The 24,842-nt window shown below is 41.6% G+C and overlaps 1 protein-coding gene across 1 annotated transcript in view; it reads right to left on the bottom strand.

Annotated features, from left to right (window-relative positions):
* Positions 1-4,627: 4,627 nt before the first annotated feature.
* PTPRG (protein tyrosine phosphatase, receptor type, G) overlaps positions 4,628-24,842 on the bottom strand; it is a gene marked incomplete at its 5' end in the record, with an annotated part of 313,696 nt that continues 293,481 nt past the window's right edge. The window contains 14 exon segments of the mRNA XM_009997037.1: positions 4,628-5,892; positions 6,616-6,751; positions 9,815-9,957; positions 10,745-10,891; positions 13,043-13,171; positions 13,600-13,676; positions 15,059-15,152; positions 16,954-17,100; positions 17,417-17,552; positions 18,582-18,754; positions 19,099-19,233; positions 19,479-19,613; positions 19,845-19,927; positions 21,596-21,692. Coding sequence (XP_009995339.1) covers positions 5,746-5,892; positions 6,616-6,751; positions 9,815-9,957; positions 10,745-10,891; positions 13,043-13,171; positions 13,600-13,676; positions 15,059-15,152; positions 16,954-17,100; positions 17,417-17,552; positions 18,582-18,754; positions 19,099-19,233; positions 19,479-19,613; positions 19,845-19,927; positions 21,596-21,692 — 1,779 coding nt within the window.

Below are 24,842 nucleotides of genomic sequence, written 5' to 3'. Positions count from 1 at the left end.
GGCAGGGAGTAGATGCAGGTTATCACAGTGAGTCAGGTGAGAGGGGCTCAGGGAAGCCCCTGCTCCTCCAGGCAGGCATCTGCTGGGAACCAGAGTTAGAACCACACGCCCAAAGGAGCTAGCAACAAAGCTTAGCCTCACAGGTTGGGTTCTGAATGGAGACAACCCCTGTTCCAAAAGGGATTTTGATGGGTCACAACAGTCTGGGGAGGCCCAGTGGTGGAGAGGGAAGGGGGTCACTGGCAGCTCTGTGAGAGCTGGAGACAGTTAAGAAGGGAGCAGCAACCTCCACTGTCAAGTGACTGAGAGACAGTTCCCAGCTGAGTCCTGCCTGGAGAGATGAGAGCTAATTAAAGCAGGCCTTGGATCTCATAATTCTTCCCACACGCCTGGGACAATGAAATACTGACTCGTGCATCTGTTCCTGTATGTGTATTTGATGCAAATAAGGAAGAAGTCTGTAAATACATCAAAAACCATACTTTATTTTATGTATAGCAATACAATTTACATATTAAATAACACTATAATAGAATGATTTGATATAGTTTTAACATAACAAAAAGAAGATTCTTCAAGTTACAAAAAGCCCCAAACAAAAACCAAACCAAACCAAAAATCTCCCTCAAAATACTCCCTCCCACCCTCTCCCCAAACCAAACACCACATTTTTTTAAATTTTTTTTTAATTTTATTTTATCTTTTTTAAATTTTCTGAATGGATCGATGAGAGAAACGTATCCAGTGACTGGCTAAGTCTAATTCCTATTGCACACACTGACAATGGAATTAAAAAAAAACAAACCCAAACCAACAAACAACGAAAAAAGAATTAAAAAATTCCAACTTTCACAATCACTGCCCCAACGGAATGACATGTGTGGAAACCTTTTTTGGAGTGTGATGGTGGTGTCTCACTACCTTGGTACACAGAAGGGATGGATTCACGTAGCCACCACAGAACTAGGAAGGAGGTGAAACTAGAAAAAAATTAGCTTTATATGAAAATATAAAATTCTATGATTATATACCATAGATACAAAGTTCCCAGAAGATGCTTATCCAAGCAACAAAATATTTACAGTTTTAATGACTCTGCTATTTTAAAAATGAAGGAAAAGAAAACAGGAGTACACATGAATGCTTCGGTCTTTAGAAACAATGGCTGCTTGCTAGTTTCAAATGTTCTAACAAAACAAAAGGAGTCACTACCCCAAATGTTGGAGAGTTGTGACATTGTATAAAATTGACTATCTCCTCTTTTGGAGACATGTTTATTCTTAAAACTCAAGACATTTTTCTTGAAATTAATTATCTTCTGTAGAAAATGCTTCCCTTTGCAAATAGTTAACAAAAACACTAAAAACAGTTTAACAGCTAAGACAAAGTAGAGGCCAAATCTCTTCATTACAGTTCCTTCTCTTTCTCTAGTTTTGCATTCCTTCTCCTTTGATAAGTAAAGCCAATGTAGGTCACATTGTTAGAATGGCAACAAAGAGAAGAAGAGCAAAGGGGATAACAGTAAGAGTTGAATTATATCTGTAAAAAAAAAGGGGAGGGAAGAAAAAGAAGAAAAGCAATGCAGTGAATTAACAAATAGGCATTTTCCCTTCATATAAAAATTCACTGGCACCATTTGAACATAAACTTCAGAACACAAGATCTGATGTCAGAAGACATGAATTTGAGAAAGACTGCTAAATCTTTAAGACAACTGCATTTTAATTTCTTTAAGTTGGTTTTGTTTTGCTGAGAATTAGTAGGACATATCTTTGGTAGAATCAAGATCTATATTTTGTAGCCTTTAAATAAAATATATCAGCTTAAAAAAAGATGAATGGGAAGGCAGTTGTGCTGTGTCAGAAAGATTCTTCTCCTAATGTTCCAATGTTTCACTCCAGGTTTAAGCCATTCAAGCAGTCAGAAACTGGAAAACCATCTGAAATTTTGCAGATCCTGTCAATTATTCCACTAACCTAGAACAGATCCACAGCACAGACACAGTCACACACACAAAGTAACTTAAGAATTTGGGATTTTTCTTTCTTTTTCCTGTTCTTAAGTTAATATTTAGAAGCAAACACTATGAAATACTAAGGACAAATGCTGTTTGAAATGAATGTTCTTCAGACCTTGGTCCTGCAGAAGAGCTGGTGCTCAGCCTGCAGGCCTGAGCAGCCCTGCTGGCTCTCTCAGACCTGCCTGCTGCTGCCAAGTCCACATACAGGAGTGTTTGCAGGATGAGGCATTCAGCTGAGACTGTCACCCGTTTTAGCTGTCAAGATGACACAGCAGCTTGCCAAGCATTCCTTCTTGGAAAGCTTGGCTGCTCCTATGGGCTCAACACACAGGAGCCTTTTATGTCTTTCACATGGTCTGCAGGCACAGCACACGTGCAAGACAGGGAGAAGTGATGGTTTCTAATGGCAGACACAGACACACACACGTGTCCTTCGGTCCTGTATTTCCTTATGTCCCAGGGCTGGTGCTGAGGACCATGTTTTAAAGCTATGGGGATATATTTGGGTTATTTTAGTTTGCAGGCTTGCACATTGTCTGGGAACCTCTGATGCTTGAAAGACATCCCGACCAAATGCCAAGAAGTGGTTACAGCAGGGAGGGGGTTGGTGTGGCAAGAGGAAGGTTGTGATGCATCCAGTGGGACTTCAGCCAGAGAGACTCATGAGAGCATCTCAGCAGAGCTCTGCAAGGGCAGATCTCTGAACACACGCTCACTCCTCCTGCCAGTCCCAGAGAAAGAGATGCAAATCCATGGAAGAGAGCAGAACTGCAGCTGCTTACAGCACCATACATTTGGCTCTGCCGAGCTCTTAATCCTGACCTTCACAAGCAATTCCTGCCTTCATCCACTTCAAGCCTAATGCATTACTACCATCCATTGGCTTCCTGACTGTCAGCACAGCACTTAACAGCTTGAGCCACCTTTAAAAACATGTTTAAAAATCCATGGAAAACTCATAAAACATCAGTGTAAATTATTTCCCCGTGGATTAAACCCCAGGGAAGTATTTCAGATGTGGGAAAATGCCTGTGCAAGTGCATGGGTTTCCAAAGCATCTACCAAAGTTCAACTCCCCCAGCCATCCTTCACTGATTGTTAGAACTTGTGAGAAGGTAAGGGATTAAACCAAGGATATTCAGGCAGTGTGTCATGAACCACAGTTATCCTCCATCATGCCAGTGAAATGAAAAGTAATCAGCTGAAAGTACTGAACAAATCCAGCCCTCTTGATGCCTGCAATAATTTTTGTGTCACTTAGCTCTTGGCAGGGTTTGAATTCTTAACTGCTCCCTACACCTCCCCAGGAACTTAAATACTTAGATGGAACTGATCCAACTCATCAGAGTCCCTTTGTGCTACCCAGTCGGAATTGCCTGAGGCCAGGATCACTACTGGGGGCAAAAGGAGGAGGGGGGGGCTCCACAGCCTCTAATGCAGATGCACACGGGTCAGCAAGACCACTCAGAAAAGCCTTCCAGCCTTTGCAGGCAGCAGGACCTGAACATTTACTTAAATTCTTGTTACTGGGGTGTAGCAACTGCAGAGTCTTAACTCTTACCAGACATAAACTGACTCCCTCCTCAGTGCTGGGTTGTCCCTGTGCAAAGGGGATGCAAACTACATAGAAATCTTATGAAATACGTTGCATGTTTTTTTTGGACTAGCTGGTGCTGGGATTTCCTTCCTGGAACTATGGATATATTCTACTGTTCAGCATTAGAAGTTACTAGGATCACTTGTGTGGAGGGATTCAACAAATTAAGAAGTAAAAGATAACTATGTAAAAGGTTGCTGATGAATTCTTAAATACTTTAGTGTTGAATTAATCAAGTGTATCCATGCTAGGAAATCTTTACCTTATTAAACATAAAAGGCCAGATGTCCAGTTTGCACATTTCCTCTGCTCAGTGAGGCTGTTATCAGCTTGTACCTCTTGAGGTTCTGAAGGAAAATACCTTCTCTCAATACAATTTTAAGCAGTTTGCTGTCAGCTCCTTGTGTGTGAAAATGCACAGAACCTTCCTCTTAGTTAAGCTTCCTCCCTGCCCTCCCCTCCAACAAAAGAAGTGGGTTTTGCCTTGTCAAATGTCTGTATTTCAGCAAGACTGGACTGGCAGAAAGTAACAGGTTTAACATTTACATGAAAAACATGCTGTAACATTTTGACAAGCTCTGGAAAATTACAGTGCATGTTTTGTGCAGTTGAAATGTAAAAGTAACAAAGCTAATGCCATATACAAGGGTCAGTGCCCTTAACTGTACATCAAACAATGGTTGAAACCACATATTTCCTTTTCAGGTCAGGTTCAATAACCCCTTCCTACTCAGCTGATCTATGAAGGACATGATCAGCTTTAGTTTTCAGGAGAATTAAGTATGTGCTTACTTCTTTTGGTAAATAGGGAGGGACCTTGTTGAATTGCAACCCAATACAAATGAAGAGGGAGCCAGTGAGGATGTAATATTTAAATGCTCCAAACAATAATTCAATTATTTATATAATCTGGGGGAAAACATTTTATTGGTGTTGAAGGGAAAACACAGTAAGCTAGATTTGTGCTAAAGAATTAGTCTGGCAAAAAAAAAAGAGGGAGAATGTAACTTTATAGGTAGTTTTTTTTATTAGTTTGCTTCACCAGTAAATATGGATCAGTACTTATGTTTTAGCACTAAAGTATGAAAATTACACACCTGTAAAAATGGCATCTAACAGTTATGAAATTAAGAAACGCCTGTCATCGTGTAACATACCATTAGGTGTGAGGTCATATTGAAGAAATAGTAAGGAAATTAATGTGTTTAAAATATTGAATAGCTTAGTAATGTAAAATATTGCTACCTTCAATATATCTGAAAACAGGTCTGATTTGGGATTGTAATAGATTGCTCACTGTATTTGCTCTGATGAGCATAAAGCCAAAATACTTTTCCCATCATCAGGCTGGTTGAAAGTTAAAATCAACATTTTTCTCAATACATGGGGAAACTTTGAAATTGTAAATTCAAAACCTATCACTGCGTCCCACATATTAATTTCAACTAATTTTAAAGTATATTTTATGTCATGTATGAATTCCACGTGAAGCAAGTCTTAGGCCTGCAAGTGTAGAAAACAGCAACTGGAAACAATACAGAAAGAACTGTTTCAGCTCCACAAGGCTATCACACCCTCCCTGTAGCTAATCATCACCTGCCACGTTTTGTCAAGAAAGGATGAACACTGCTCATCCCCTCCCCTGGAATGCAGAATGCCATTACCAAAACTGTGACATGATCATTAAAATAATAAATATGGTATGAAGGGGTACAGTATTGGTCATAGAAAGAATCCGTCTGGCCTAGCATTCAAGTTCTAAGATTTGAGGGTCACTGTAGTTAGCAAAACTTCACTGCATTTAAACAAAAGAGAAAAAAGCATATGTTTGTTGTCATGGAATGTCACATCAGGGCTTGTCTTGTATTAGAATATTATAGGCAGTAACACTGATCATATAGTGCAAACTAGATAAAATTGCGTTTCACTGTGTGAAATAAACAGAGGTGCAAATGCTCAGTAGGATACCATTAAGACATAAAATGGCAAAAAATAAATATCAAAACTTTTATCAGTGTAAAAAAGTAATTGGGTTATTGTATAACCTAGAGTCTGGCAAAAAAGGCCTCAAAAAAGTTCACTCAGTCTTCAGAAGTTCTACAAATTAAGTGCCTTTTCAGGTTTCCAATTAGACAAGAGACTCCATGCTCTCTGCGGGATCAGACTCGTCGCTGGCCAGGACAGCACCGTTTTTGCCCAGTGTCATGGGACCATTTCCATTTTCCTTAGTGCTGACCAAGCTCAGCATTGCCTTATAAAGAAACTGGTACTGTTCCTGGAAAAGAAAAGACAAGTTACGTCACTCCTTTCAGTGTACATAAGCAAGTGGCACTTAAATTTGGCGTTTTGAGGGAAGGTCATGAATATTAATTACTAGAAGCATATATATATATATATACATATAGCAAAGAAGAAGAGAGCAATTGTCTCTATTCATTTAGTTTAACCTTGTTAACTCAAAATTCCAGGTTGGGTAGATGATATGATTCCTGATATATTCTTAAACACTACAAGAGGACAGGACAATGCCTGAGCTCACAGCTCAGCCCCAGGTTGTTTCCTCACACAGCAGAGCCATGCACAGAGACAAGGAAGCTGCTCTGCCTGCATGCTGAGCTCCTCTGCTGAACTGTTACCTCCCTGCAGCTCTACCTGCCCCTCTGCACCCCTTCAGAACACAACATGCCAGGTTTGAACAGCACAGGGCTGGCAGAGGACAATGACAAGCTGAAAGGTCCTTCTCTATTAGGGCTGCTGGTGCAGTGTGTCCCCCTGTGCCCCCCCAGTTCTATGAGAAAGAAGCTTAACTGGAAACCAGAGACTTACACTGTGGTTTCGTTTATAAAATATGACAACTATACAAAAAAAAGCCCAAATGCAAATTGTTAGTAGAGGCAGTAGGGCTTGATAACACACACAATGTGTGTTATACTTCATGCTTTTGGTCTCAGATGAAAACCTTGTAAACTACCCGTTTATATTCCATTTAAAGACTTACAATGTCTGTAAATACTCCAGGCCGCATCAGATTTATCATCTTTGCCACCTGGAAAACATCGACAGCGTTTTCATTCTCCAGCTGCTGGGACAGAGTGGTAAGGGCACATAGTGTTCCTGCTGACACAGCTCCATCTCTGAAAAATCACACCAAAATGGTTAGTTACAGAGCAATATACCTGGGCACCAATGCAGAGCCATGAAAATGTTGATATAATCTTATTTGATTCCTGTAGTTGATCGTCCTATGTATTAAATGCTTGTTTTATACTGGCTATTTTTTAGTAATTTTAATGTATAGAAGGTTATTGGTGCTACACCAGTGATCTCAGGATATCTGCAGTGTTCAATACAAAGAACTGTATCAGCAGAAGAACATGAGCTATTTAAAAATACCCAGTCTGGAGACTGTAACACTGGAACCAGTTCTCACATGCCACATGTACCGAAAGCATCTGCATTGTAGCTGAGCGTATTTTAAATTCATTAGTGGGAACTCAAGCAAAACATAAATGATTAGAAAGAAATGAGACTTTGCCTCTTCCTCCACATCTGACAATTACAGAAAACTAGCAGAGATACGAGGTGCTCACAAGTAAATGGGGCACAACTCAAAGTCTTCCTTAGGTCTGATTTGTCGGCAAAAGGCAACATCCCTGAGTTGTGCACCCAAGAGACATTATGGATTCTGAAGAGCTGAGCTGTGCTGTCATTTAGTAAGAACCCAAGCCATGGTTATTTGTCAGAAGCATGACTCAATGTGTCTTTGAGACACTGGTCAGGTAGAAATCTTAGTGCTGCTAAATCTGTGGACGTGCTTCAACCACATGTGCAGTAGGGAGGCATGGCATAAAGGATCCTAAGTAGCACAGGCTCGTAACTGCTCCTGAGGAGCCTCAACAGTCCTCCACTCTCCCAGCACTCAGGAGACTGAAATTCTGTCCTGGCCGTGCTATGAGTTTGCTTTATGAGTTTGAGAAGGTCTGAATGTCCCACCTGTAAAAGGGGACATCAGTGCTGACTTGCTCTGGAAACCATGCAGAGAGCTGTACATGAAACCTCAAATCATCAGCATGAGCTGCAATGCCATCTGCTATCATAAAATTACCACTAGGATTTTTTACAACATTCCTGTGGAAATCAAGACATATGCTGACTTAATTTTGTATGATTTTTGGAAACTCAATTTGCTTAGAAATGGGAAACAGAAATCAGATCATAATAGATCTGCTATATTTGATGAAAAGAAGCAGCAGAACCATGCAGATGGCTGTGACTGATCATCTACAGGGAGAGTGGATAAAGTGGCCAATTCTTGTGCCTGACAGGACACAAGTAAATGCCTCTCAGGGTCTAATGGCCTCATCTTTACTTGGGCTGATAACCTCGAGCTACCAGCAGTCTGAAGGCTTTTTTTCTCAGAAAATTATGCAGCAAATCTTTATGTAGTTGTCTACATATGGGCAGTTATATTTGAAGATCTTGACAACTGTCTTAAGTTGGAATTTCTGAACTTCCTTGAAATGTTATTATCAAGTTCATCCCACCGTATACTTCCTAAATACCACATACATTTCCTATCTGCAAATTCATATATTTGGAATTAATCTGCAGCTGTAATTATTAGTGGATTATGTGATATAGTTGTTGCATGTAGTAAAGGGAAATTTTCATTTTCAGCTACATTTGCTTAGGCTCCAATGAAAAGCAGAATCCACATTATGTATTAGGCATAAAAATAAAATCATTGAATATGACAAATAAACCAAAAAAGCAATTTACAGAAAGAATGACTCAGCACTGTTAGGAATGCAATTTTGATTTTTTTTTTTTGTCTAGCATGAAATGCCCAAATCAATAATGGTTCTAATTTTGTAAAACATAATCTTAAATACTGCAAGAGTAGCAAAACCTCACTTCAGACTACCCAAAGCATGAATATTAAGACTAGCCCTGGAATTAATCAGTGCTGGCAAAACACAAAGGAGCTTACACTGAGCATTAGCCAGGCTTGCTACTACTTGCTGCAGCCCAAGGCACCATTTGCAGGAGTTGGTTGGGACAAACCTGCAGCAGCAGCAGAGGAACATGAGGTGAAAGCTCTGTCAGATACTAGCACAAGATGGCACAGTAGCACAAAGGCTGGTCTGGCCACTGAAATACCAGAGCAGGGTAACAACACTTCTGCACAGAGGGTGAAGCTTTCTGAGATTTTCCCACTAATTCTGTGTTGTAGCAATAACAGAAGGTCTCAGGGACTGGAGCACAGGGGGGCTGCAGTTACAGCAGTGGTTTTTGCTGGTCTGGTGGTCACTCCAAGGGAAACTCAGGAAGTATCAGAGGTTGGGCTTCCTTGGGATTTCAATGGCAGAATGACTCTGGGAAGCACCCTGCCCACTAGCAAACAGTACCTCCAAAGAGATCCTGTTAGACCCAGGCTCCAGCTTCACTATAATGGTATTTTGCAGCTCCATAACATGTGCAAAGTAATAACATGCAATGCAATACTTAACACCCTTTATAATTGGGCACTCAAGCATGGCCGGGCAAGACAATGCTCACCACTGCACAACAAAAGAGACAAGTGTTGGGGCATGCTGGCCCTGTGTTAGTGGGCTCCCTCCCACCTGGCACCATATGGGCCCCTTGGAGTGTTTCTGGGGAAGCAGAAGGAGGAAAAATAAATCTGCTCTCAGAAAACCTTGGTCCTTTGTCACAAGATACTTCTGCTGCTCATCCTAAGACACAGCTGAGCTGAGCTTGTTCTGTCTTGCATGGCACATTAAACCAGAGCTGTTAAGACAGGAGCTCAGGGTGTTTTCAAACTGGTTTCCATAAGCCCATATCAGGCTGCTGAGAGTCTTGTCTAAACCAGGGCTCTGCTGGGTTCTGAAACAGGTTGTAGGATTTGGTTGGGATACTTCCAGAAGAACCCCAAATGCTTACAAAGCAAACAGCCTCATCTTCCGAGCCCACCTAAGATTATGACTGACATAAAAACTACACTGAGCAAAATGTATTTGGCCTTAGATGCCAGCTGAAAACTCATCCCTAGAAATTTATATATTCTGATCCTCTTCCCTAGACCACTAAACCCCACCCGCTCCATGCAAGAATGGACATCAGTCCTAACAAGTGTCCTCTAACTGAGTAACTCCTTGCACAATTTGCACATAAATAGGATAAAAGAGATGACATACTCATCATGAACTATGGTGGGGCCATCCCTTGTTAAGGCCTCTTCCTTGATTACATTGATAAGTTCAAAGGTACTGCTTATGGGAGCATCTGGGTTTGGCCATTTAGGACACTGAAAGTGACGGACTTCCAGAACGTAGTCATCCTGCAGGGAAAAACCAGCCTGGGCATTAGCTACTTCAGTTTCACATTTATCCATAGAAAGAGGGAAGAGCCTTCACTACAAACTGAAGACACAGCTCCTTCTTCCCCCAAGCAGCTTATATAGAAAGAAGACGACAGACACACAGCTCTAGCATCTCTGTAACAATGAACACCCTAAAATAATGCAATTTGAACAAAGTGTTTAATTGAGAAAAGATTTTGTATCTGAGTTCAGGGCTTATATCCATATAAACCTCTCTCAGAGCCCTTATAGCTCAAAAGTCAAATGAGTAAAGCAACCAAGGAATTCCAATTTAAAAGGGCTTGCAAACTTAAGCTTTGCAGCAAAATCCAGCTGCAATCCAGATAGCAAACTAGAGGCAGTTTATAGCTCAAATGTGCTTATGTAAAACCCCTTAAGTCAGACCCCAAACAATGAAACTATAAACATTGAATTTTATAAGCAGAAATAGGACAATAAGCCTTGGTGTACTTTACAAAGAATAATTACATCTACTAGTGGGATTTAAAAATGAAAAAAACCGAGGTCTTCACTTTCAAATAAGACAATTAATACTATGGTCTCACTAGCTAGAGGGATCTACCTGGACGTAGAAGTGAGAGGGAGAAAAAGCCAACGAGAAGACCATTCCTCTGCAAGCAACAGGCAAGCACATGCATTACAAGTAAAACCTTTTCAAAACTTTCTGAACTCTTCTTCCATATTGAAATGACATCAATAACATTCTGTTGAAAAGCTAAGACCCACATTTGGAGGTTTATTTTACCTGGGTAGCTTCAAGGATAAAGTCATGGATGATAATTTGCTCTTCATTAGAGAGGCACAGTCTGTCTTTGCTGATAAGGGTCACAGTAAAGGCCTCACAGTTCATGGATTCCTCCCGACTTGGCCAGTAGACAAACTCATCTTCTGCCTGGAGGAAAGAAAGAACACACTACTACAGCCTTTCAGATGCCTCGTGTGTGACTGAAAAACCCATTGGATCAAAAAATTGGTTTGATAAATAGAGATGATCAGGAGCTGACCTTTAAAAACCACTTCTGTCTAAACCAAAATTACTATTACAATAAGCAGTAAGCCTGCCAGATCCTTCCTTTGTCCAAACAGGTAACACCTGCTCTTAAATTGGTTTCACAGGGTTATCTTAGCTCACTAATATTTAACCTTTGTAATGTATCCCCTCCTGCCTACAATTTTGCATGAAAATCGGATATTTGTTTAGAAAAAACTCATTGACCTTTAAAAATGCATTGCTTATTATTTTAAATTTGTGTTTATTGTGGTCTAATTCAAAATGTCAGATCTGTGGAGCAGGTCTACATAGAAGATTGATGTAGGGCTCAAATTTTTAGGAGTGAGAGAAAAAACAAGTAGGATGGACAAAACCCTTGAAAAAAGGGTTCTTAGCTTTGAAAAAACGATTTCTTAAATTAATGCAAATTCTCCAGCAAGACTCCTCTACTGAAGGGACACTGTAAAATCTCAGTGAGGCTCAATGGTGAGAGAAGCTCTGTGCTGAAGTAGCCTAGCTGACAGGATGTAGATAATATACTGTCAAAGCTATTCTTTCAAAAAATAACTGTGAATTCCTCATTTTCTGCAGAGGAAGGAAAGTAGGCTCTGTCACCACATGCAAGCAAAGCCTATTCCTCCTCCTGGCTTCAGGGCAGTAGTCCCTACAGCATAAGCACAGAAGCTACTCTGGCAGCACGCACAGCACAGCATGTCTGTGTCTCTGAACAACCCAAGTTTTACTCAGGAGAAAACACGAGCTGTGAACCCACTTTATCCCACTGTAGCACACACAGAATTACCTTGGTTGGAAAAGATCTCCAAGATCATCGAGTCCAACCAGTAACTTAACACTGACAAGTCCTTAACTAAACCATATCCCTAAGTACTATGTCCCTATAAGACTTAAATACCTCCAGGGACTCTTAAATACCATGTCTCTAAAACCGGGCTTATTTCTGTGGGCCTGGAACACTGGTGCACATGATATGCAAGATACTGAGATTTGGGCCTTAGGTATTTATTCTGAAAATGGGACTTTGGGTCCCAAGTCCTTTGAGTGTCTCAACAATTCTATTCTCAAATAAGCAGAAGTGCCAGCAGGCAGTGGAATGTCACTGTGTGCTGGGAAAGTGACCTGTCCTGCCCCGTGGCAGGTGCTCATGCAGCAGGAAGCTTGCATTCTCCTCTTGCCCTTTGGCATTACACGTTCAGCACCTTGATGGTGTCTCAGTCCTGTGCTACCCTTCCTTGCCAGCCAACACAACCCACACCAGAGACTGAGCCAATGCAGGGCTGCTACTGCTGTGCTGGCCAACCTCCTCCCTGGGAGCGGGGAAGGTGAAAGAAGGGACCAGGCATCCTTGCAAGGGTTGTGGCCAAGTCCAGCGTTTCTCCTTTACCTTTTAATCACTATTGTTCTGCAGAGCAATTTCATGTACTTGTAAAGATAAGATCAGCCTCTTCACTTCCACCTGACACACTTTCATTTCATTAGAGCTCTCTGATCTGATTGGATTTCTCGGAACGCTCTTTGCCTCGCAGTGCCCACAGTCCCTTCCATCCCGCCGCTCACGGGAAGCCTATCGACTGCTGCCTCTTGAGTAGCCCCTCATGACTGCTGTTTTCCTGCTGTAATGAAGGTAGTTTCTCTTCCACTTTCAGCTACAATCAACTGTTCACCTCAGTGAAAAGAACCATTTAGCTCTTCATCCTTTTCAACACACCCTCTTGAGACATGCTGGCAAATCTGGAAGTAGTGATGAGCACTTCACCTGGGTCTCCTTATTCTCTCTGTGTTTGTCTTGTTATTTCCTCTTAAATTAACATACATGTTTGCCTTCTGCTCTCACCAAAAGCAGCATTTGTAACCTTGCACTGCACAGCCTTGCACGGCCTGAGCCTTAGGGCGAGGTTTGAGACAGTGGCTCAAAACTTGGCTTTTGCTTTCAACCAGAAAATAGCCACAGCACGGAACTGAGGGACCCTAGACTGGTGCCCTGCTTGGCCAAGGGACTGCAGTAGCATTCAGGGAGGGATGAGGTTGTCTCACCAGGCTCTGGTTGTCCGGCAGCATGACGATGATCTGTGCATTGTGGTCCCAGATCATTCGCCAGAAATCTTTAGTCGTATGTGGCAGTGGATGTTGGGTTATGATGAACTCGTTACTCCTGTAGTAGCCCTTTTGCAGCAAAACAAACCACACAGTTACTTACTGCCTTCAATACTTTTAAAGCATCAATTTCATCCTTGGGGACACGTAATGACCCTACTTAATTTTATTCCACAATATTTTCACACTGACTATAATTTTCTAACTCCATTAGCATTCTGTGGAGTCCCTGTTGTTTTCATTTACTCTAAATCCCAGTATTTATTTGACTGTATCTCATGGAAATACACATTCCATCTAAATGCATCTTGTATTTAATTTTTTTAGGCAACAATCTTTAATAAAACACAGTTAATAGCTTTACATTATGGGGAAGGTGTTAAAATCTCATCTGTTAATACACAGCCATTATGTACAGAATTAAGACAATTACAGGCATCTGGTATTTAGCACCTTCAAATTGATTTTACTTTGTAATTAGGTGTTGGCTTCCTCACCATGATATAAGAGGCATTAATGTAATCTGTTCCCTTCATTCCAGGCAGTGGCGCCAAGCCCACTCTAGCACGCTCAGCTATAAGATTAAAAAACAGAAAGGGGGAGAAGGGGGAAGAAAAGAAAAAAAGATCAAAGTCTGGTCATGGCACAATGTAGAAAGTAAGAATTTCTCAGACGTTAACAAACCAAACAGTGTGCAGCTCCCACCTCCCACAGGAGCAGGCCAGCATTTTAACTGCGTTAAAGCATTGCCTGCTAACACAGGATATAAAAGAGAATGTTGCACAATATTCCCACAAGGACAAAGTAATTTCAGGAATCAAATTTTACTATAGCAAAGATTTTCACAGCAGGCTGAATTACCAAATAACAGTATATGCAGTGATAACAGGGGATTTCAGGTAATTCTTGACTGTAGTGTTCCATTTGTCTCCAGCAGCACACAAACCCAGCTGATTTATTTTGCTTCCCCTCCCACACTGTAGCACTACCACCACTTGCTGCTCCCAGCTGGAGGGTGAGATAACCTCTGGAGACAAAACCCTACCCTATGGGTAATCACTCTGAAGCAAGTGTGTGTTCTTCAGCATAAGAACACACACATGTTCTTCTCCCTGTTTGAGTGCTGGGTTCAACAACATCCTCAAAACAACTGACAGGCTCCTAGTGCCAAACTGAAATTGCTGCAGCTACATGACACATTGTGCAAAAAACCCATAAATCATTCTGCCCCATTCCCATTTAAGATAGATCCTGATGATACCCATTTTATTAAGAAACTTTGTGATCATAGAATCATAGAACGGTTAAGGTTGGAAAAGACCTTCAAGATCATCAAGTCCAACCATCAGCCCTTCACCCCCGTGACCACTATGACAGACTGTATCTGTGTCATTGTGACTTTGTGCTAGCTTGGCTATCCTCTGTCCTGTATGTCCTGTACTCTGGGTAATGTGATGGACATGATGCAGTGCCCATGCTTGCTCTGGTGCAAATCCGCACCGCTTGGCAACCGTGCACAGATCCCATATTAATGACTGTGAAACTGTGGCCTCAGACACAAAATACCCTCAAATCTGAGGAAAGCTCCCACATAGAAATTCAGTGCAGTAGCTGAATTACAAACAACTTGTGCCAATCACATGGGGAGATCTCACCTGAGCTGGGAGCAGTATCAAAGTAATTCACTCAGTATTCCACAGATTTATCCCCTACCTAATTATTCAAATTCTTAAGCACTTCAAATTAACATTTCCCTTGGACAGTATATCTGGCTGACACTAACTATTTTCTTTTGTTCAATTTCATCAGGGTAATTCTGAAAGACAAGACAGCTTGCCCTGAACAAAAGATTACATTTCTCCTTCCTAGGGGCTATGCCTTTTCATGCATAACACTGGGAGAATTCAGCACGAGAAGTTATGGTAGGCAGTAATCAAACTGAAGATGTGATCTTACATGGCACGACTGATGAGTTCCTGTTCTTCTCTTTGTTGCAGTCTTTCTGAGCACTGAAGCATTCCACATATTTTGCATTACACTGTGTAACCAGCTGAAAGAGAATAAAGTAGTAAGTCAGTCCTCACAGCACTCTAAATGAAGAGAGGAGGTTTCTTTGCCAACTCCTGCAAAGAGGCATCAATAGAAGAATAAACTGCATTGTTAAACTTGTTTAAAGTACTCAAGATGCCAATGAAAATAATCCTTTTCATACAACAAGTTTAATGGATAAAAAGATCTGCAGCTCTCGGCTTGGAATCATCCTGAAAATGAAGTTCCATCAACATGTATTTTCACAGAACACTACGTTTAGTTATGTTTGAGAATATATTTCAAAGACTTGCAGATATGTTCAATCAGATGCAAGTCTCAAGGAAGAAAAGCTACCAAAAATTAAACTAAAAAAAAACCCCTATGTTTTCTTCTAAAATAAAAGTTAGATCATTCCTGCAGAATGCATTTTTCTGCCAGGCCTTTGGGAAACCTACCACACCAGCATCTGAGAGCTGAGGTTGTGGGGTACAGTCACTGGTTTGCCAAGTTCATTCTGGGCTGCTTATGAGGCACAAAGAAAAGTCAGAGAAGCAGATTTGTATTTGAATGTTCCCCCAGCGTGTGAGGAACCTCTACCAGAGCAAAGAGGGTAAAGGTAGATTTTTCATTTCCTGCACAAGCGACTCATTCCTCAGAGTAATTTTACTCTAAGATGGTTGAATGTAGGCTACTGTACCAGGGCATGAGCACAAGTTATTTTCTGCTGGCTCTGTGGTAGCAGCAGAAATGAGAGAAAGATTTAATTGCTGCTGATCATGTCCCAGTTTCAAATGCACTCTAAACAAGCCAGTGCTCAGCTCATCTCGGCACTGGCATAAGCCCCCTTAGAAGGTATGAAGTGTCTCAACACCTGAGCAACGTGGCAGAGAAAGTAATTTCTGAAAATGGCACTGAAGTTGTTGAAATTTTGCCCCGAGTCACCAGAAAACATATTTACACATATAATTTAGTATTGTTTGTAGAAGTGCAACACTTTTTAAAAAGAAGCAATATTTTTCTCCTGCTGCATTTGGTGTGCGTGCGCGCGCCCTTGCGCTTCTTTCTTTAATTTAGTAATTAAGCATCTGGAATGTCTTGACTGATGGAGAAGTACTGAGATTTCTGCAAGTGAAGTCAGAGAACAGCCTGTTCATTTTTTTTAATAGCTCAGCACCTGGTATAATTTAACAGTTTCAATTCCTTAGGTAGTTATTAATGGAACAAGTTTAGCTATGAAAACAAAATATTTTAAGATGCATTCACAAATAAAATGCGATCAGAAAATCGTAGGTTTCAAACAGGAGATCTGGGAAAAAAAGATTACTTTGGCCAGGATGAAAGCAACTAAGACATAGCAGTAAGAAGCAGTAAGCATAGTTATTAGCAATGTGAAAGGTACATTGTGTTTCTTGGTCTTAAAACATTTTTAGTTGTTTATCTAGTGCTGGAACAGTAGGTGGTGTTAAGAACCTCATTTCTTGTCTTTCTTCATATATATGTGTGAGAGCCATGGTTTGGAGGAAAACTTTCAGCCAAGCTAACCACAAACTGAGAAACACTCAGGCCCCCTTGGGGAATGGGAGACAAGCAGCACACTCCAAACCAGTGTCCATGTCCCTCTTCTCACCTCTGACCTCAACAGTGCCAGTGCTGATTTCCAGCAGTGTAGCTAAAACTGTTGAGGACTGAACTTCTCAAGAAGCTGTGCTAATCAAGTGTTCTGGTTTGGTTCCTTATATATGACCACTGACAGTGAAGACAGGCCATACAAAAGAGAGTAGGGAAATGAAGTCCTTCTGGATGACAGTGATAAGCCTTACCTTGAACTGCTTTTCTAGTCGTGTCTTCCCTCCTATGCCAGGTATGAGGATGCTGTTAACATAACTATGCAGCTGGTTTGCAGATACTTCAGTCTCCTTCCCAAGGATGGCTTCCAACAAGGCATCATGAATAAAAATGTACTGCTCCTAGAAAAACAACACAATGTCACGTAGGCGCCTGGAAGAAACTAAACAGCTGGCTCTAACTGAGGGGCAAAGCATGCTAAAGGAAAGGGTGTGCAAAACAAGCCACCCATGCAAACACTGACAAATGCAGAATGAATGTGTACAAGCATAGCACGTACAGTAAGTCAAAAGCAAAACTTGAGACACTGCAGTGCAAAAAATGCCTGGTGACATACTCAGTTTTTACAGGGATGTAACTGAAAAAATAATTTTCTTTTTCTGATTAGAACAAAAATAATGAATATGGCTTTACATTCAATCCCACTTCAATCTTTACCTCTGTCTGGACGAGGTAGTTGCGCTGTGTCCTGATGTGTTTCAGGAAACCCAGGACATTAACTGTGCTTTTGTCTTTGATCTGTTGCAGCATACTGTCTATCACAATGTAGGTACCAGTTCTGCCAACACCAGCACTATAGGAGACATAAGAGAAACCCATGTCATACAGGTGGACCAAAATAAATGTTCACAACAGCAGAAAAGAACTAAGCAAATATTGCTGTTCACAGACTTTAATTTCCTTGCTAGTCCCAACCATGGAAGTTTCTAAACAAAACATTTTGAGTTTCTTGGAATTTCACCAGGTAAATATTCCATGATCTGACACTTGGCTGTCCTCTCTCCACTGCTGTTCTTACTGGGGTTGGCTAGAGGCAGCCATATAGAGATCCACCCTATGCAAAACTGCTGGTTGGGAACATAGAGTGTTGTTTCAGGCTACAGGGCTGCCCTGGTTGGTTTCAGTCTTGAGGTAAGGTTTGAGCCTCACAAGGGAGCTGTAGTCCTGCTCTGGAAATGCAAATGGTACCCAGCACTATGGAAAGGCATGAAGGGAGTAATCCTGTGGAGTCAGGACTCCTTGAAGGTGAGTAGGGTGGTCCAGGGCCCAGTGGAGAGGGTAGACAGGGAAGCTCTTCAGAGCTTCTCAATTTCTGCTCAGGAAGGAGCTCCAGCAACCATCCTCCTCTCCCCTTTGCTATGGTGCTGTACAACCCCTTCACACACAGTGATGAAGACCACATTGCTGAACACATTTAAGGGAAGTCCTCTGTTGACTGCAAGTGCTGGTGAAGTGTGGTTCAGTGGCAATCCCAAGGCCAGGTGTCCATCTGTTCACATGGTTGGTTGCCAGCAGAGGTAACCTGCCCTGCCCACACACCGAATGGGCAGGCTACGAACAAGCTTTGAACAAGGAACTGCACAACCACATCAGTGCAATGCTCAGCAGCTCAGTATCATGACACAGGGTCTTGCTAATGCTACTGGGAAGAGCCTTTGCATTGGAGCTGTCTCCAGATGTAAGCATGTTTCCCTGCACTCCACAGGGCTGGCACATTCCTTCTGTGTTTGTAACTTATGGTGTTTGTCTTAGGTGGCACCTAAGAGCACATGCTGTGCAGGAGGTACACTTGCCATAAAGCAGTTAATCCCACCCATCATACCTGCAGTGCACCACCACTGGTCCCATGTCTGGGGTCCTGGCTGCAGAGGATCTCCTGACGAAGGTGAGCACGGGCAGAGCGTACTCGGGCACCCCCATGTCAGGCCACTGGGTGTAGTGGTACTGAATAACCGTGCGCTCGTTCTGCCGCCCCTTGGGGTTCCCTTTCTGACCCTGCGTGCAAAGGTGCACAGAAAGAAGAGAAAGATTAGGGCAGGGAAGCATAGAAAGATACTCAATTCTACTGGCTTGCTCAGCTGAGAAAAGACTCTTAACAGAAGAATCTTCTGCAGCTCTGCCTCCTGCTAGGTGGAGACAGAGATCAAGGAAAAACACATGTGGGAACAGGTAGTAACAGCAGTAACTGTGACACCAAAGCAGCACTGAACTTGAGACAAAGAAACACAGGCTAAGCTTTTCACTGGGATTTACCTACTTATTTCCCATCCACCTGCTGCCTGCCTATGCAAACCCCGAGTTTTGCCCATCTGGATGAGAGCAGTGAAGGCTTTACTCACCTTCTTCATCTTTGTGTTCCTGACGGTGAAGCGGCGCACGGTGTAGCAGGCGTGGATGTCTGTACTCTTCAGCGTGACGATGACGTTGCCGTACTCCTCGCTGTTCTCTGACGGCCAGTACTGGTCACATTTTCTCTGAACAGATACATAGTTGGATGGTTGGCTACAGGTTTGTTGGTTTTTTTTGTGTGTTTAGAGCTTTTAAAAAAATCACAGCCGTCTGTGTATCCCTCTGTTACGTTAGTTTTATCTTATACATCATACAAATATACATATATATACATATGTATATAATCCCAAAGCATATAAAACCAAATCTTGCCCACATGATTTGGGGAGGTGGTAAGGAGCAACAGCTAACAAACTAGAAAATCTCTTACTCTTCCTTTTTCAACAAGGTTTGTGATCATGACAATGATTCCAGTATTTTGTTCCCAAATCATCCTCCAGAAATCTTCAAAGGTAGACTTTAAAGGTCCCTGGGTAGCAATGTAGGCTTTTGCTTTGTTGTAACCCTTCAAAGAAAACCATAATGCCAAGTGAGATTAAAGCAATATCATGGCAGACATATTAATATTTTAAAGGTAACAAAGAAAGGTGCCTTTCTCATTCAGAATAGCAAGGAATTTGTAGCAAAATTATCAGGTGAAGTTGGAAAACACAACCACTTCACAAGTGGCAATACTTCCTCCTCGTGGAAGGATTCAGAGTTAGAAACAAAAAAAAAGTCAATTCAAACAACTTACATCGACATAATTAGCATTAATGTAGTCACTGTGCTTAGAATCTTTTCCTGGTAAAGGCCTTAGCTTCACCCTGCTGTGATCATCTGCAGGATGAAAAACAGAGCAGAGAAGCATTAAGGAAATATAAGAACATTAAGAAGTATAAGGAAAAGTGCAGAACTGCAGGTAAACATCCCATTTCCTGGGTAATGGAGTAGCCCTTCTTAATACATGGAAGAAATTGGCCTTGGATTGGAGTCACTGGAGAGGTGGGAGTACATATTCTTGGTCATCTGCTCATGGCAGCAGATCCTCAGGCTTCACATCCCTTAAGGTATGTATCACACTGGGACAGCTTCTCTTTGAAGGATAGTGGAGCCTCAGGATCTTGATCTCTAGAATCATCCACTTAACACAGTGCAGTGTGCTTCAAAGAGCCAGGACATGCCACAGGGCTGTGCAGCATCATCTGGAGACACCAGCTCAGCTCTGGCAAACAGGAAAGCTGCCTTTACTTGGCTCAGTGACTGAGCTCAGTATTCTCCACTCAGCTCTGGGACCTGAGTGAATGTCCTCACTCCTTCACCACCCTCATCACAACAAGAGGCTAGACTTCAGGTCTTTAGTTCCTCTTTTTGTTCCACCCAAATGCTTGACTCGGGCTTAAATCAGAAGAACAATGCAGTCCCTCTGCTCCTTGGCAGCAGCATTGGGCTGGGTGGCACTTCCAACACATGCAGAGATGAGCCACATGGGCTAACTATAAGTGTGAAGACTCTGGTTTCAGTTGCCCTCCTGGAGCACCAATGGAGAGAGACAGGTTCCTACAGGGGCAATCTGGAAGACTGGAGTGCCTGCTCCAGTTCTTCTGCAGTGGTACTTCTCTCTCTGTGTCTAGAGGGACCAGACATCTATGTCTAAAATCAAGTCAGGATGACCACAATGAATTCCCTTGCCCAACGCCACACAGCAAGTCATTCACAGGTGTGGGAACTGGTCCTCAGCTGGCACCATGATAACTTCTGAGAATCTGTCACAGACATGCATTTCCTTCCTAGGCCATCAAAACCATTCCAGATCTATTACAATGTTTATGAATATTGTGGACTTTTTATCAGTGACTCTCCATCTTTGTTCCTAAACTGCAGTGACCTCTGCCATTTGTTCCACATCAGAGAACAACCTGGAAAAAGTGACCACATTTCCATCCCAGACCTGCAATAATCTAGAGCAGAGTCCAGATTTGCGTCTCTCGGAGGAATACAGGCAGAGCCTGCACTGGGCTACAAAGATCCTTGTTTATCCAAGTTGTAAACATAGCTGAAGTGGTTTGAAATATAGCAGGTACACTCTGGAAGATTTAGGACCTTTAGGATTATAAGGGAACCTCAGGGATCATCAATAAAACCCTTTGCTCCACCATGCACTTCTCTTAGGCCAGTTTGCAGACATTATTGGGCAGAAGAGCTCTGATCATCAATTTATCCAGTTACTCCTCCACAAAGTTTCATACTAAACCGATACTTCTAAAACTACACTTGGACCATCAAACTGCAAAATATTTTAAAACAAGATCTGGAGTGAAATTCCGGCCCCAGAGAAGTCAAAACCTCCACTGTTTTTAATCGGGAAATGATCTCCCAGCCACACTTTTACATCTTTAATAATTACTCTGTAATCCTGTTAACTTGAAGCCACCTGCCCCATCCAGTCACACACAGACACACTGTGAGGAGAGTGCCTTTGAGGGTGGATTCATGGTGTTTACTTACAGGCTAGGATGTTGATGTATCTGTTCTTGTGCTTGTTGTCGGGGTGGTTGGAATGCTCTGCAGTGATGTTCATGTCAGCCGTACAGCGCTGCACTTCCTAGGCATAACCATTATTCAGATGGAAAATGTGTTGGTACAAAAAATAAATAAATATGAAAGCTTTATCTCCCTGTGCAACAGCTTACAGAAACCATGTTTAAAACATCAGTGTTTCTTAATCAAAATTAGTTCTTATTGAAGTATCTTGATTGCTGGATTGAACACAAAGTCCTTCAGGATTGTCCTGGTATGGTCTGCTTAAAGCAAGCTGTGTTAGCTGCTCCTGGCCGTGTGCTTGTGCTCCTCTCTACAGACTTGATAACAGATGCACTTCGGGCACCCTGAGGGCTGACTGTCCCCTCTGAGCAGTCCATCCACCTCCTGGGCTGCATCTCCTGTGATGCCCAACTCTGTCCCCTCTTGGGAAGAGAAGACAGAGTCCCTCAAAGGCGAGAGTGGCCAGTGATGTGTAAGAAACAAAGCACAAAAACCACTTCAACAGGAGCCTTTGACCGCTGGACAACTTATCTGCTTATAACCTCTCCAAACAGTGTTTCTGACATTTAAGTTTGGCACTGACCTTTTATTAGTTCTCTGCAGAGACATGCCTTTTATAAAATATAAATAAAATAGATCTCTGAAGATAACAGTCAGTGCTTTAAATATCACTGCTTGGACACTGAGTAACAGCCCATGATATAGTAAAAAAAGATAAAAGGTTGTATCCATGTATATATACATTTACAGAGCAGAAAGAGACCAGGCTTGCCAAGGTGTTAATGAAGCTAGAGATGCAGATTTCTGTCTAGTTGAGGCTGTAGGTTAGATACCTAATTGAAATGGATTTTTTAGTTCTTAACCTACCCCCTTTCTTACACTGTCCAACAACAGAATGCAGAGCTATTGAAGCAGGGCAATGGAGGGTCTTTTCTCTCTTCCCCTTGGCCAGACTGTCATAGAGAGTTACACACTTCAGAGAATGTGTTGCAAACTGAATCACTAAAACTTATGTGCCATATCACCTCCAGGATATATTTTTTGTATTTATTTAACCACAGTCTTCCTGAAAAAGCTAGATCCCTTTCTATCACTAGCATAAACATTCTCAGTTTAAAAACATGTTTCTGAAAAATAAATCAATGTTTGGAGTTTACAAAGTTGTGGAAGATACTGTATTTATTCAAACCTTTTGCAAGTCCCAGAAATCACACCAAACAGAACCAGTTTTCCCCAAGGATATAGAGGAAAGTGCCAAACTACTTTGTACTTCTGGCTTTAAAAATAACAGTATAGAACCTGCCTAAGAGCAAAAGTCATTAGGAGCTCACAGCTGCTACAAAGATCACGAGCTAAGTGACAGAGAAAAATTATCAAGAGAAATGCTATGCAAACGCAGATGTAACAGAGCTCAGCATTATGCAGACATTTCACAAAGGACTTGCATAGCAATTTTGATATCTTCCCCAGCATTTACCTTTTAAAAGTGCAAACTATACTAAAACCTTGAACATTTTATAGCTTTTATATCTACATGACACTCCCAAATAACAATTTCTTCTCTCTCTCTCCACCCCCTCTCCACAGGGAGGAACACTACATTCAAGGAGATGAGCTGAGCAAAGACAAAGAGGAATCAAGCAAAACTCTCAGCTGGCCCTAATAGAATTTTCATAGTTCCATTTCTATTAAAGAAAAAAACCACCACATTAAAGTGTGCACTTCCCCTTACTCTGCCTGTCAGCTGCAGTAAGCAAGGGACTTCAGATTACACAATGGGCAGGATCAGTTCAGCCTAAGTCATAACTGGAAAAGCAACATTATTTATATGTTAGGTTGATTTAATGTAATTTTGTTTTGCCCTTCTTTTTGCATTTAGAAATCATGTAACATCACTGCTGTACCACTGTAGGTCATTCCTAATAAAACAACCCCCTTGCTTCTGAAAAGCCTCATGTCAAAATGTACATCCCTGCATCACTACAAAATTCTTTTTACAAGTTATCTAGCATTGAAACACTTATGCCAAATACTGTAGAACTTAATACATATTAATCCAATAAGGTACTGTGGAGAATAATCTAAAAAAAATATAGAATTTAATAGGGAATTACCTCCCTGCAAAGGAATTTTCTCTGACAGTTTAAATACTACATAGTAAATGTATCACTTTCTATTACATTCTATAGGATTTTTCCATAAGGGAATTGGTGGTGAGGTTAATCATTTTAATTAACCTTTTTATGTTGATGCTGACTGTTTTCTCAACTGTACATGTTCCCAGCTGGCCAATACAAAGTTAATAGAAGAGGAAGATTAAGCTAAGACAGTGAAAAACACCGCTGTGGAAAAGGTCTGATGCTGTGAGAGCTGATCATGTGAAAATGGCTTTTCTTAACGCATAATATTCTAAGTGGTTTTTAATACTCTGGAAAGCTGCTCTAATGGTGGATTCCTATGTCTGCACGCTGCAAAGCATAGCAAAAGGAGACTGTTCAAGAAAAGCTCCCTGTTGCCAATGCACCTCAACTCTTCTTGTCTTTTTAAAAAAGTCAATGTAGAACAATAAAAGGCCATTTTGACTTCACCCCTCCCAGTCTAGGACACAACCAATGCTTTGGGATGACGAGGTGGTCCAATGAGAAGGGGACTGAGGACATGCTCCAGCTCCATGCCAGCCACTGACAAAGTTTGGTTCTGCTGCACAGACATCAGGCTGAGAGCAGAGGGTGGTTATCAATGCTCTCTTACCCTCCTAAGTACATCTCTTCAAATTCTAACATCAAATTACTAAACCACAGGCTCACCCCACCAGACAGTAAGGCATAAGTTCACATTCCTTTGTTATTAAAGTCAAAGTGTTTGTCTTTCATCAGTGCACAAAATGCTGGAAGAGGAGAAGACTAGTTGTAGCCTGTTATCTGTGTCTTTGCTCAGTGTGTTATTTACCCTTTGGCCTGGCGTTAATAAATATCACCCTGGAGAAAGTTCCAAAAAGTCACCATCCTAATTATGCCATTTACCAGACTGATGTTTATTACATATTTAAGTTTCCTGCATTTTCTGTTGCTTATGTGATGAACACCCTGGGATTTCTAAATCTTACTGGCTACCAAGTCTTTCATTTGAATTTAAAACATCACCATGATTATATTATTACTATTACTATAACTTAAGTTTGCAGGCAGGCCACCAGGTCTCATTGCAGCCT

This window comes from Chaetura pelagica, unplaced genomic scaffold (assembly GCF_000747805.2).
Source record: "Chaetura pelagica isolate M959 unplaced genomic scaffold, ChaPel_1.0 scaffold364, whole genome shotgun sequence".
NCBI classification, from domain to species: Eukaryota; Metazoa; Chordata; class Aves; order Apodiformes; family Apodidae; genus Chaetura; species Chaetura pelagica.
The sequence above is the reverse complement of the archived record's forward strand: the minus strand, read 5'-3'. Positions and strand labels throughout refer to the sequence as shown.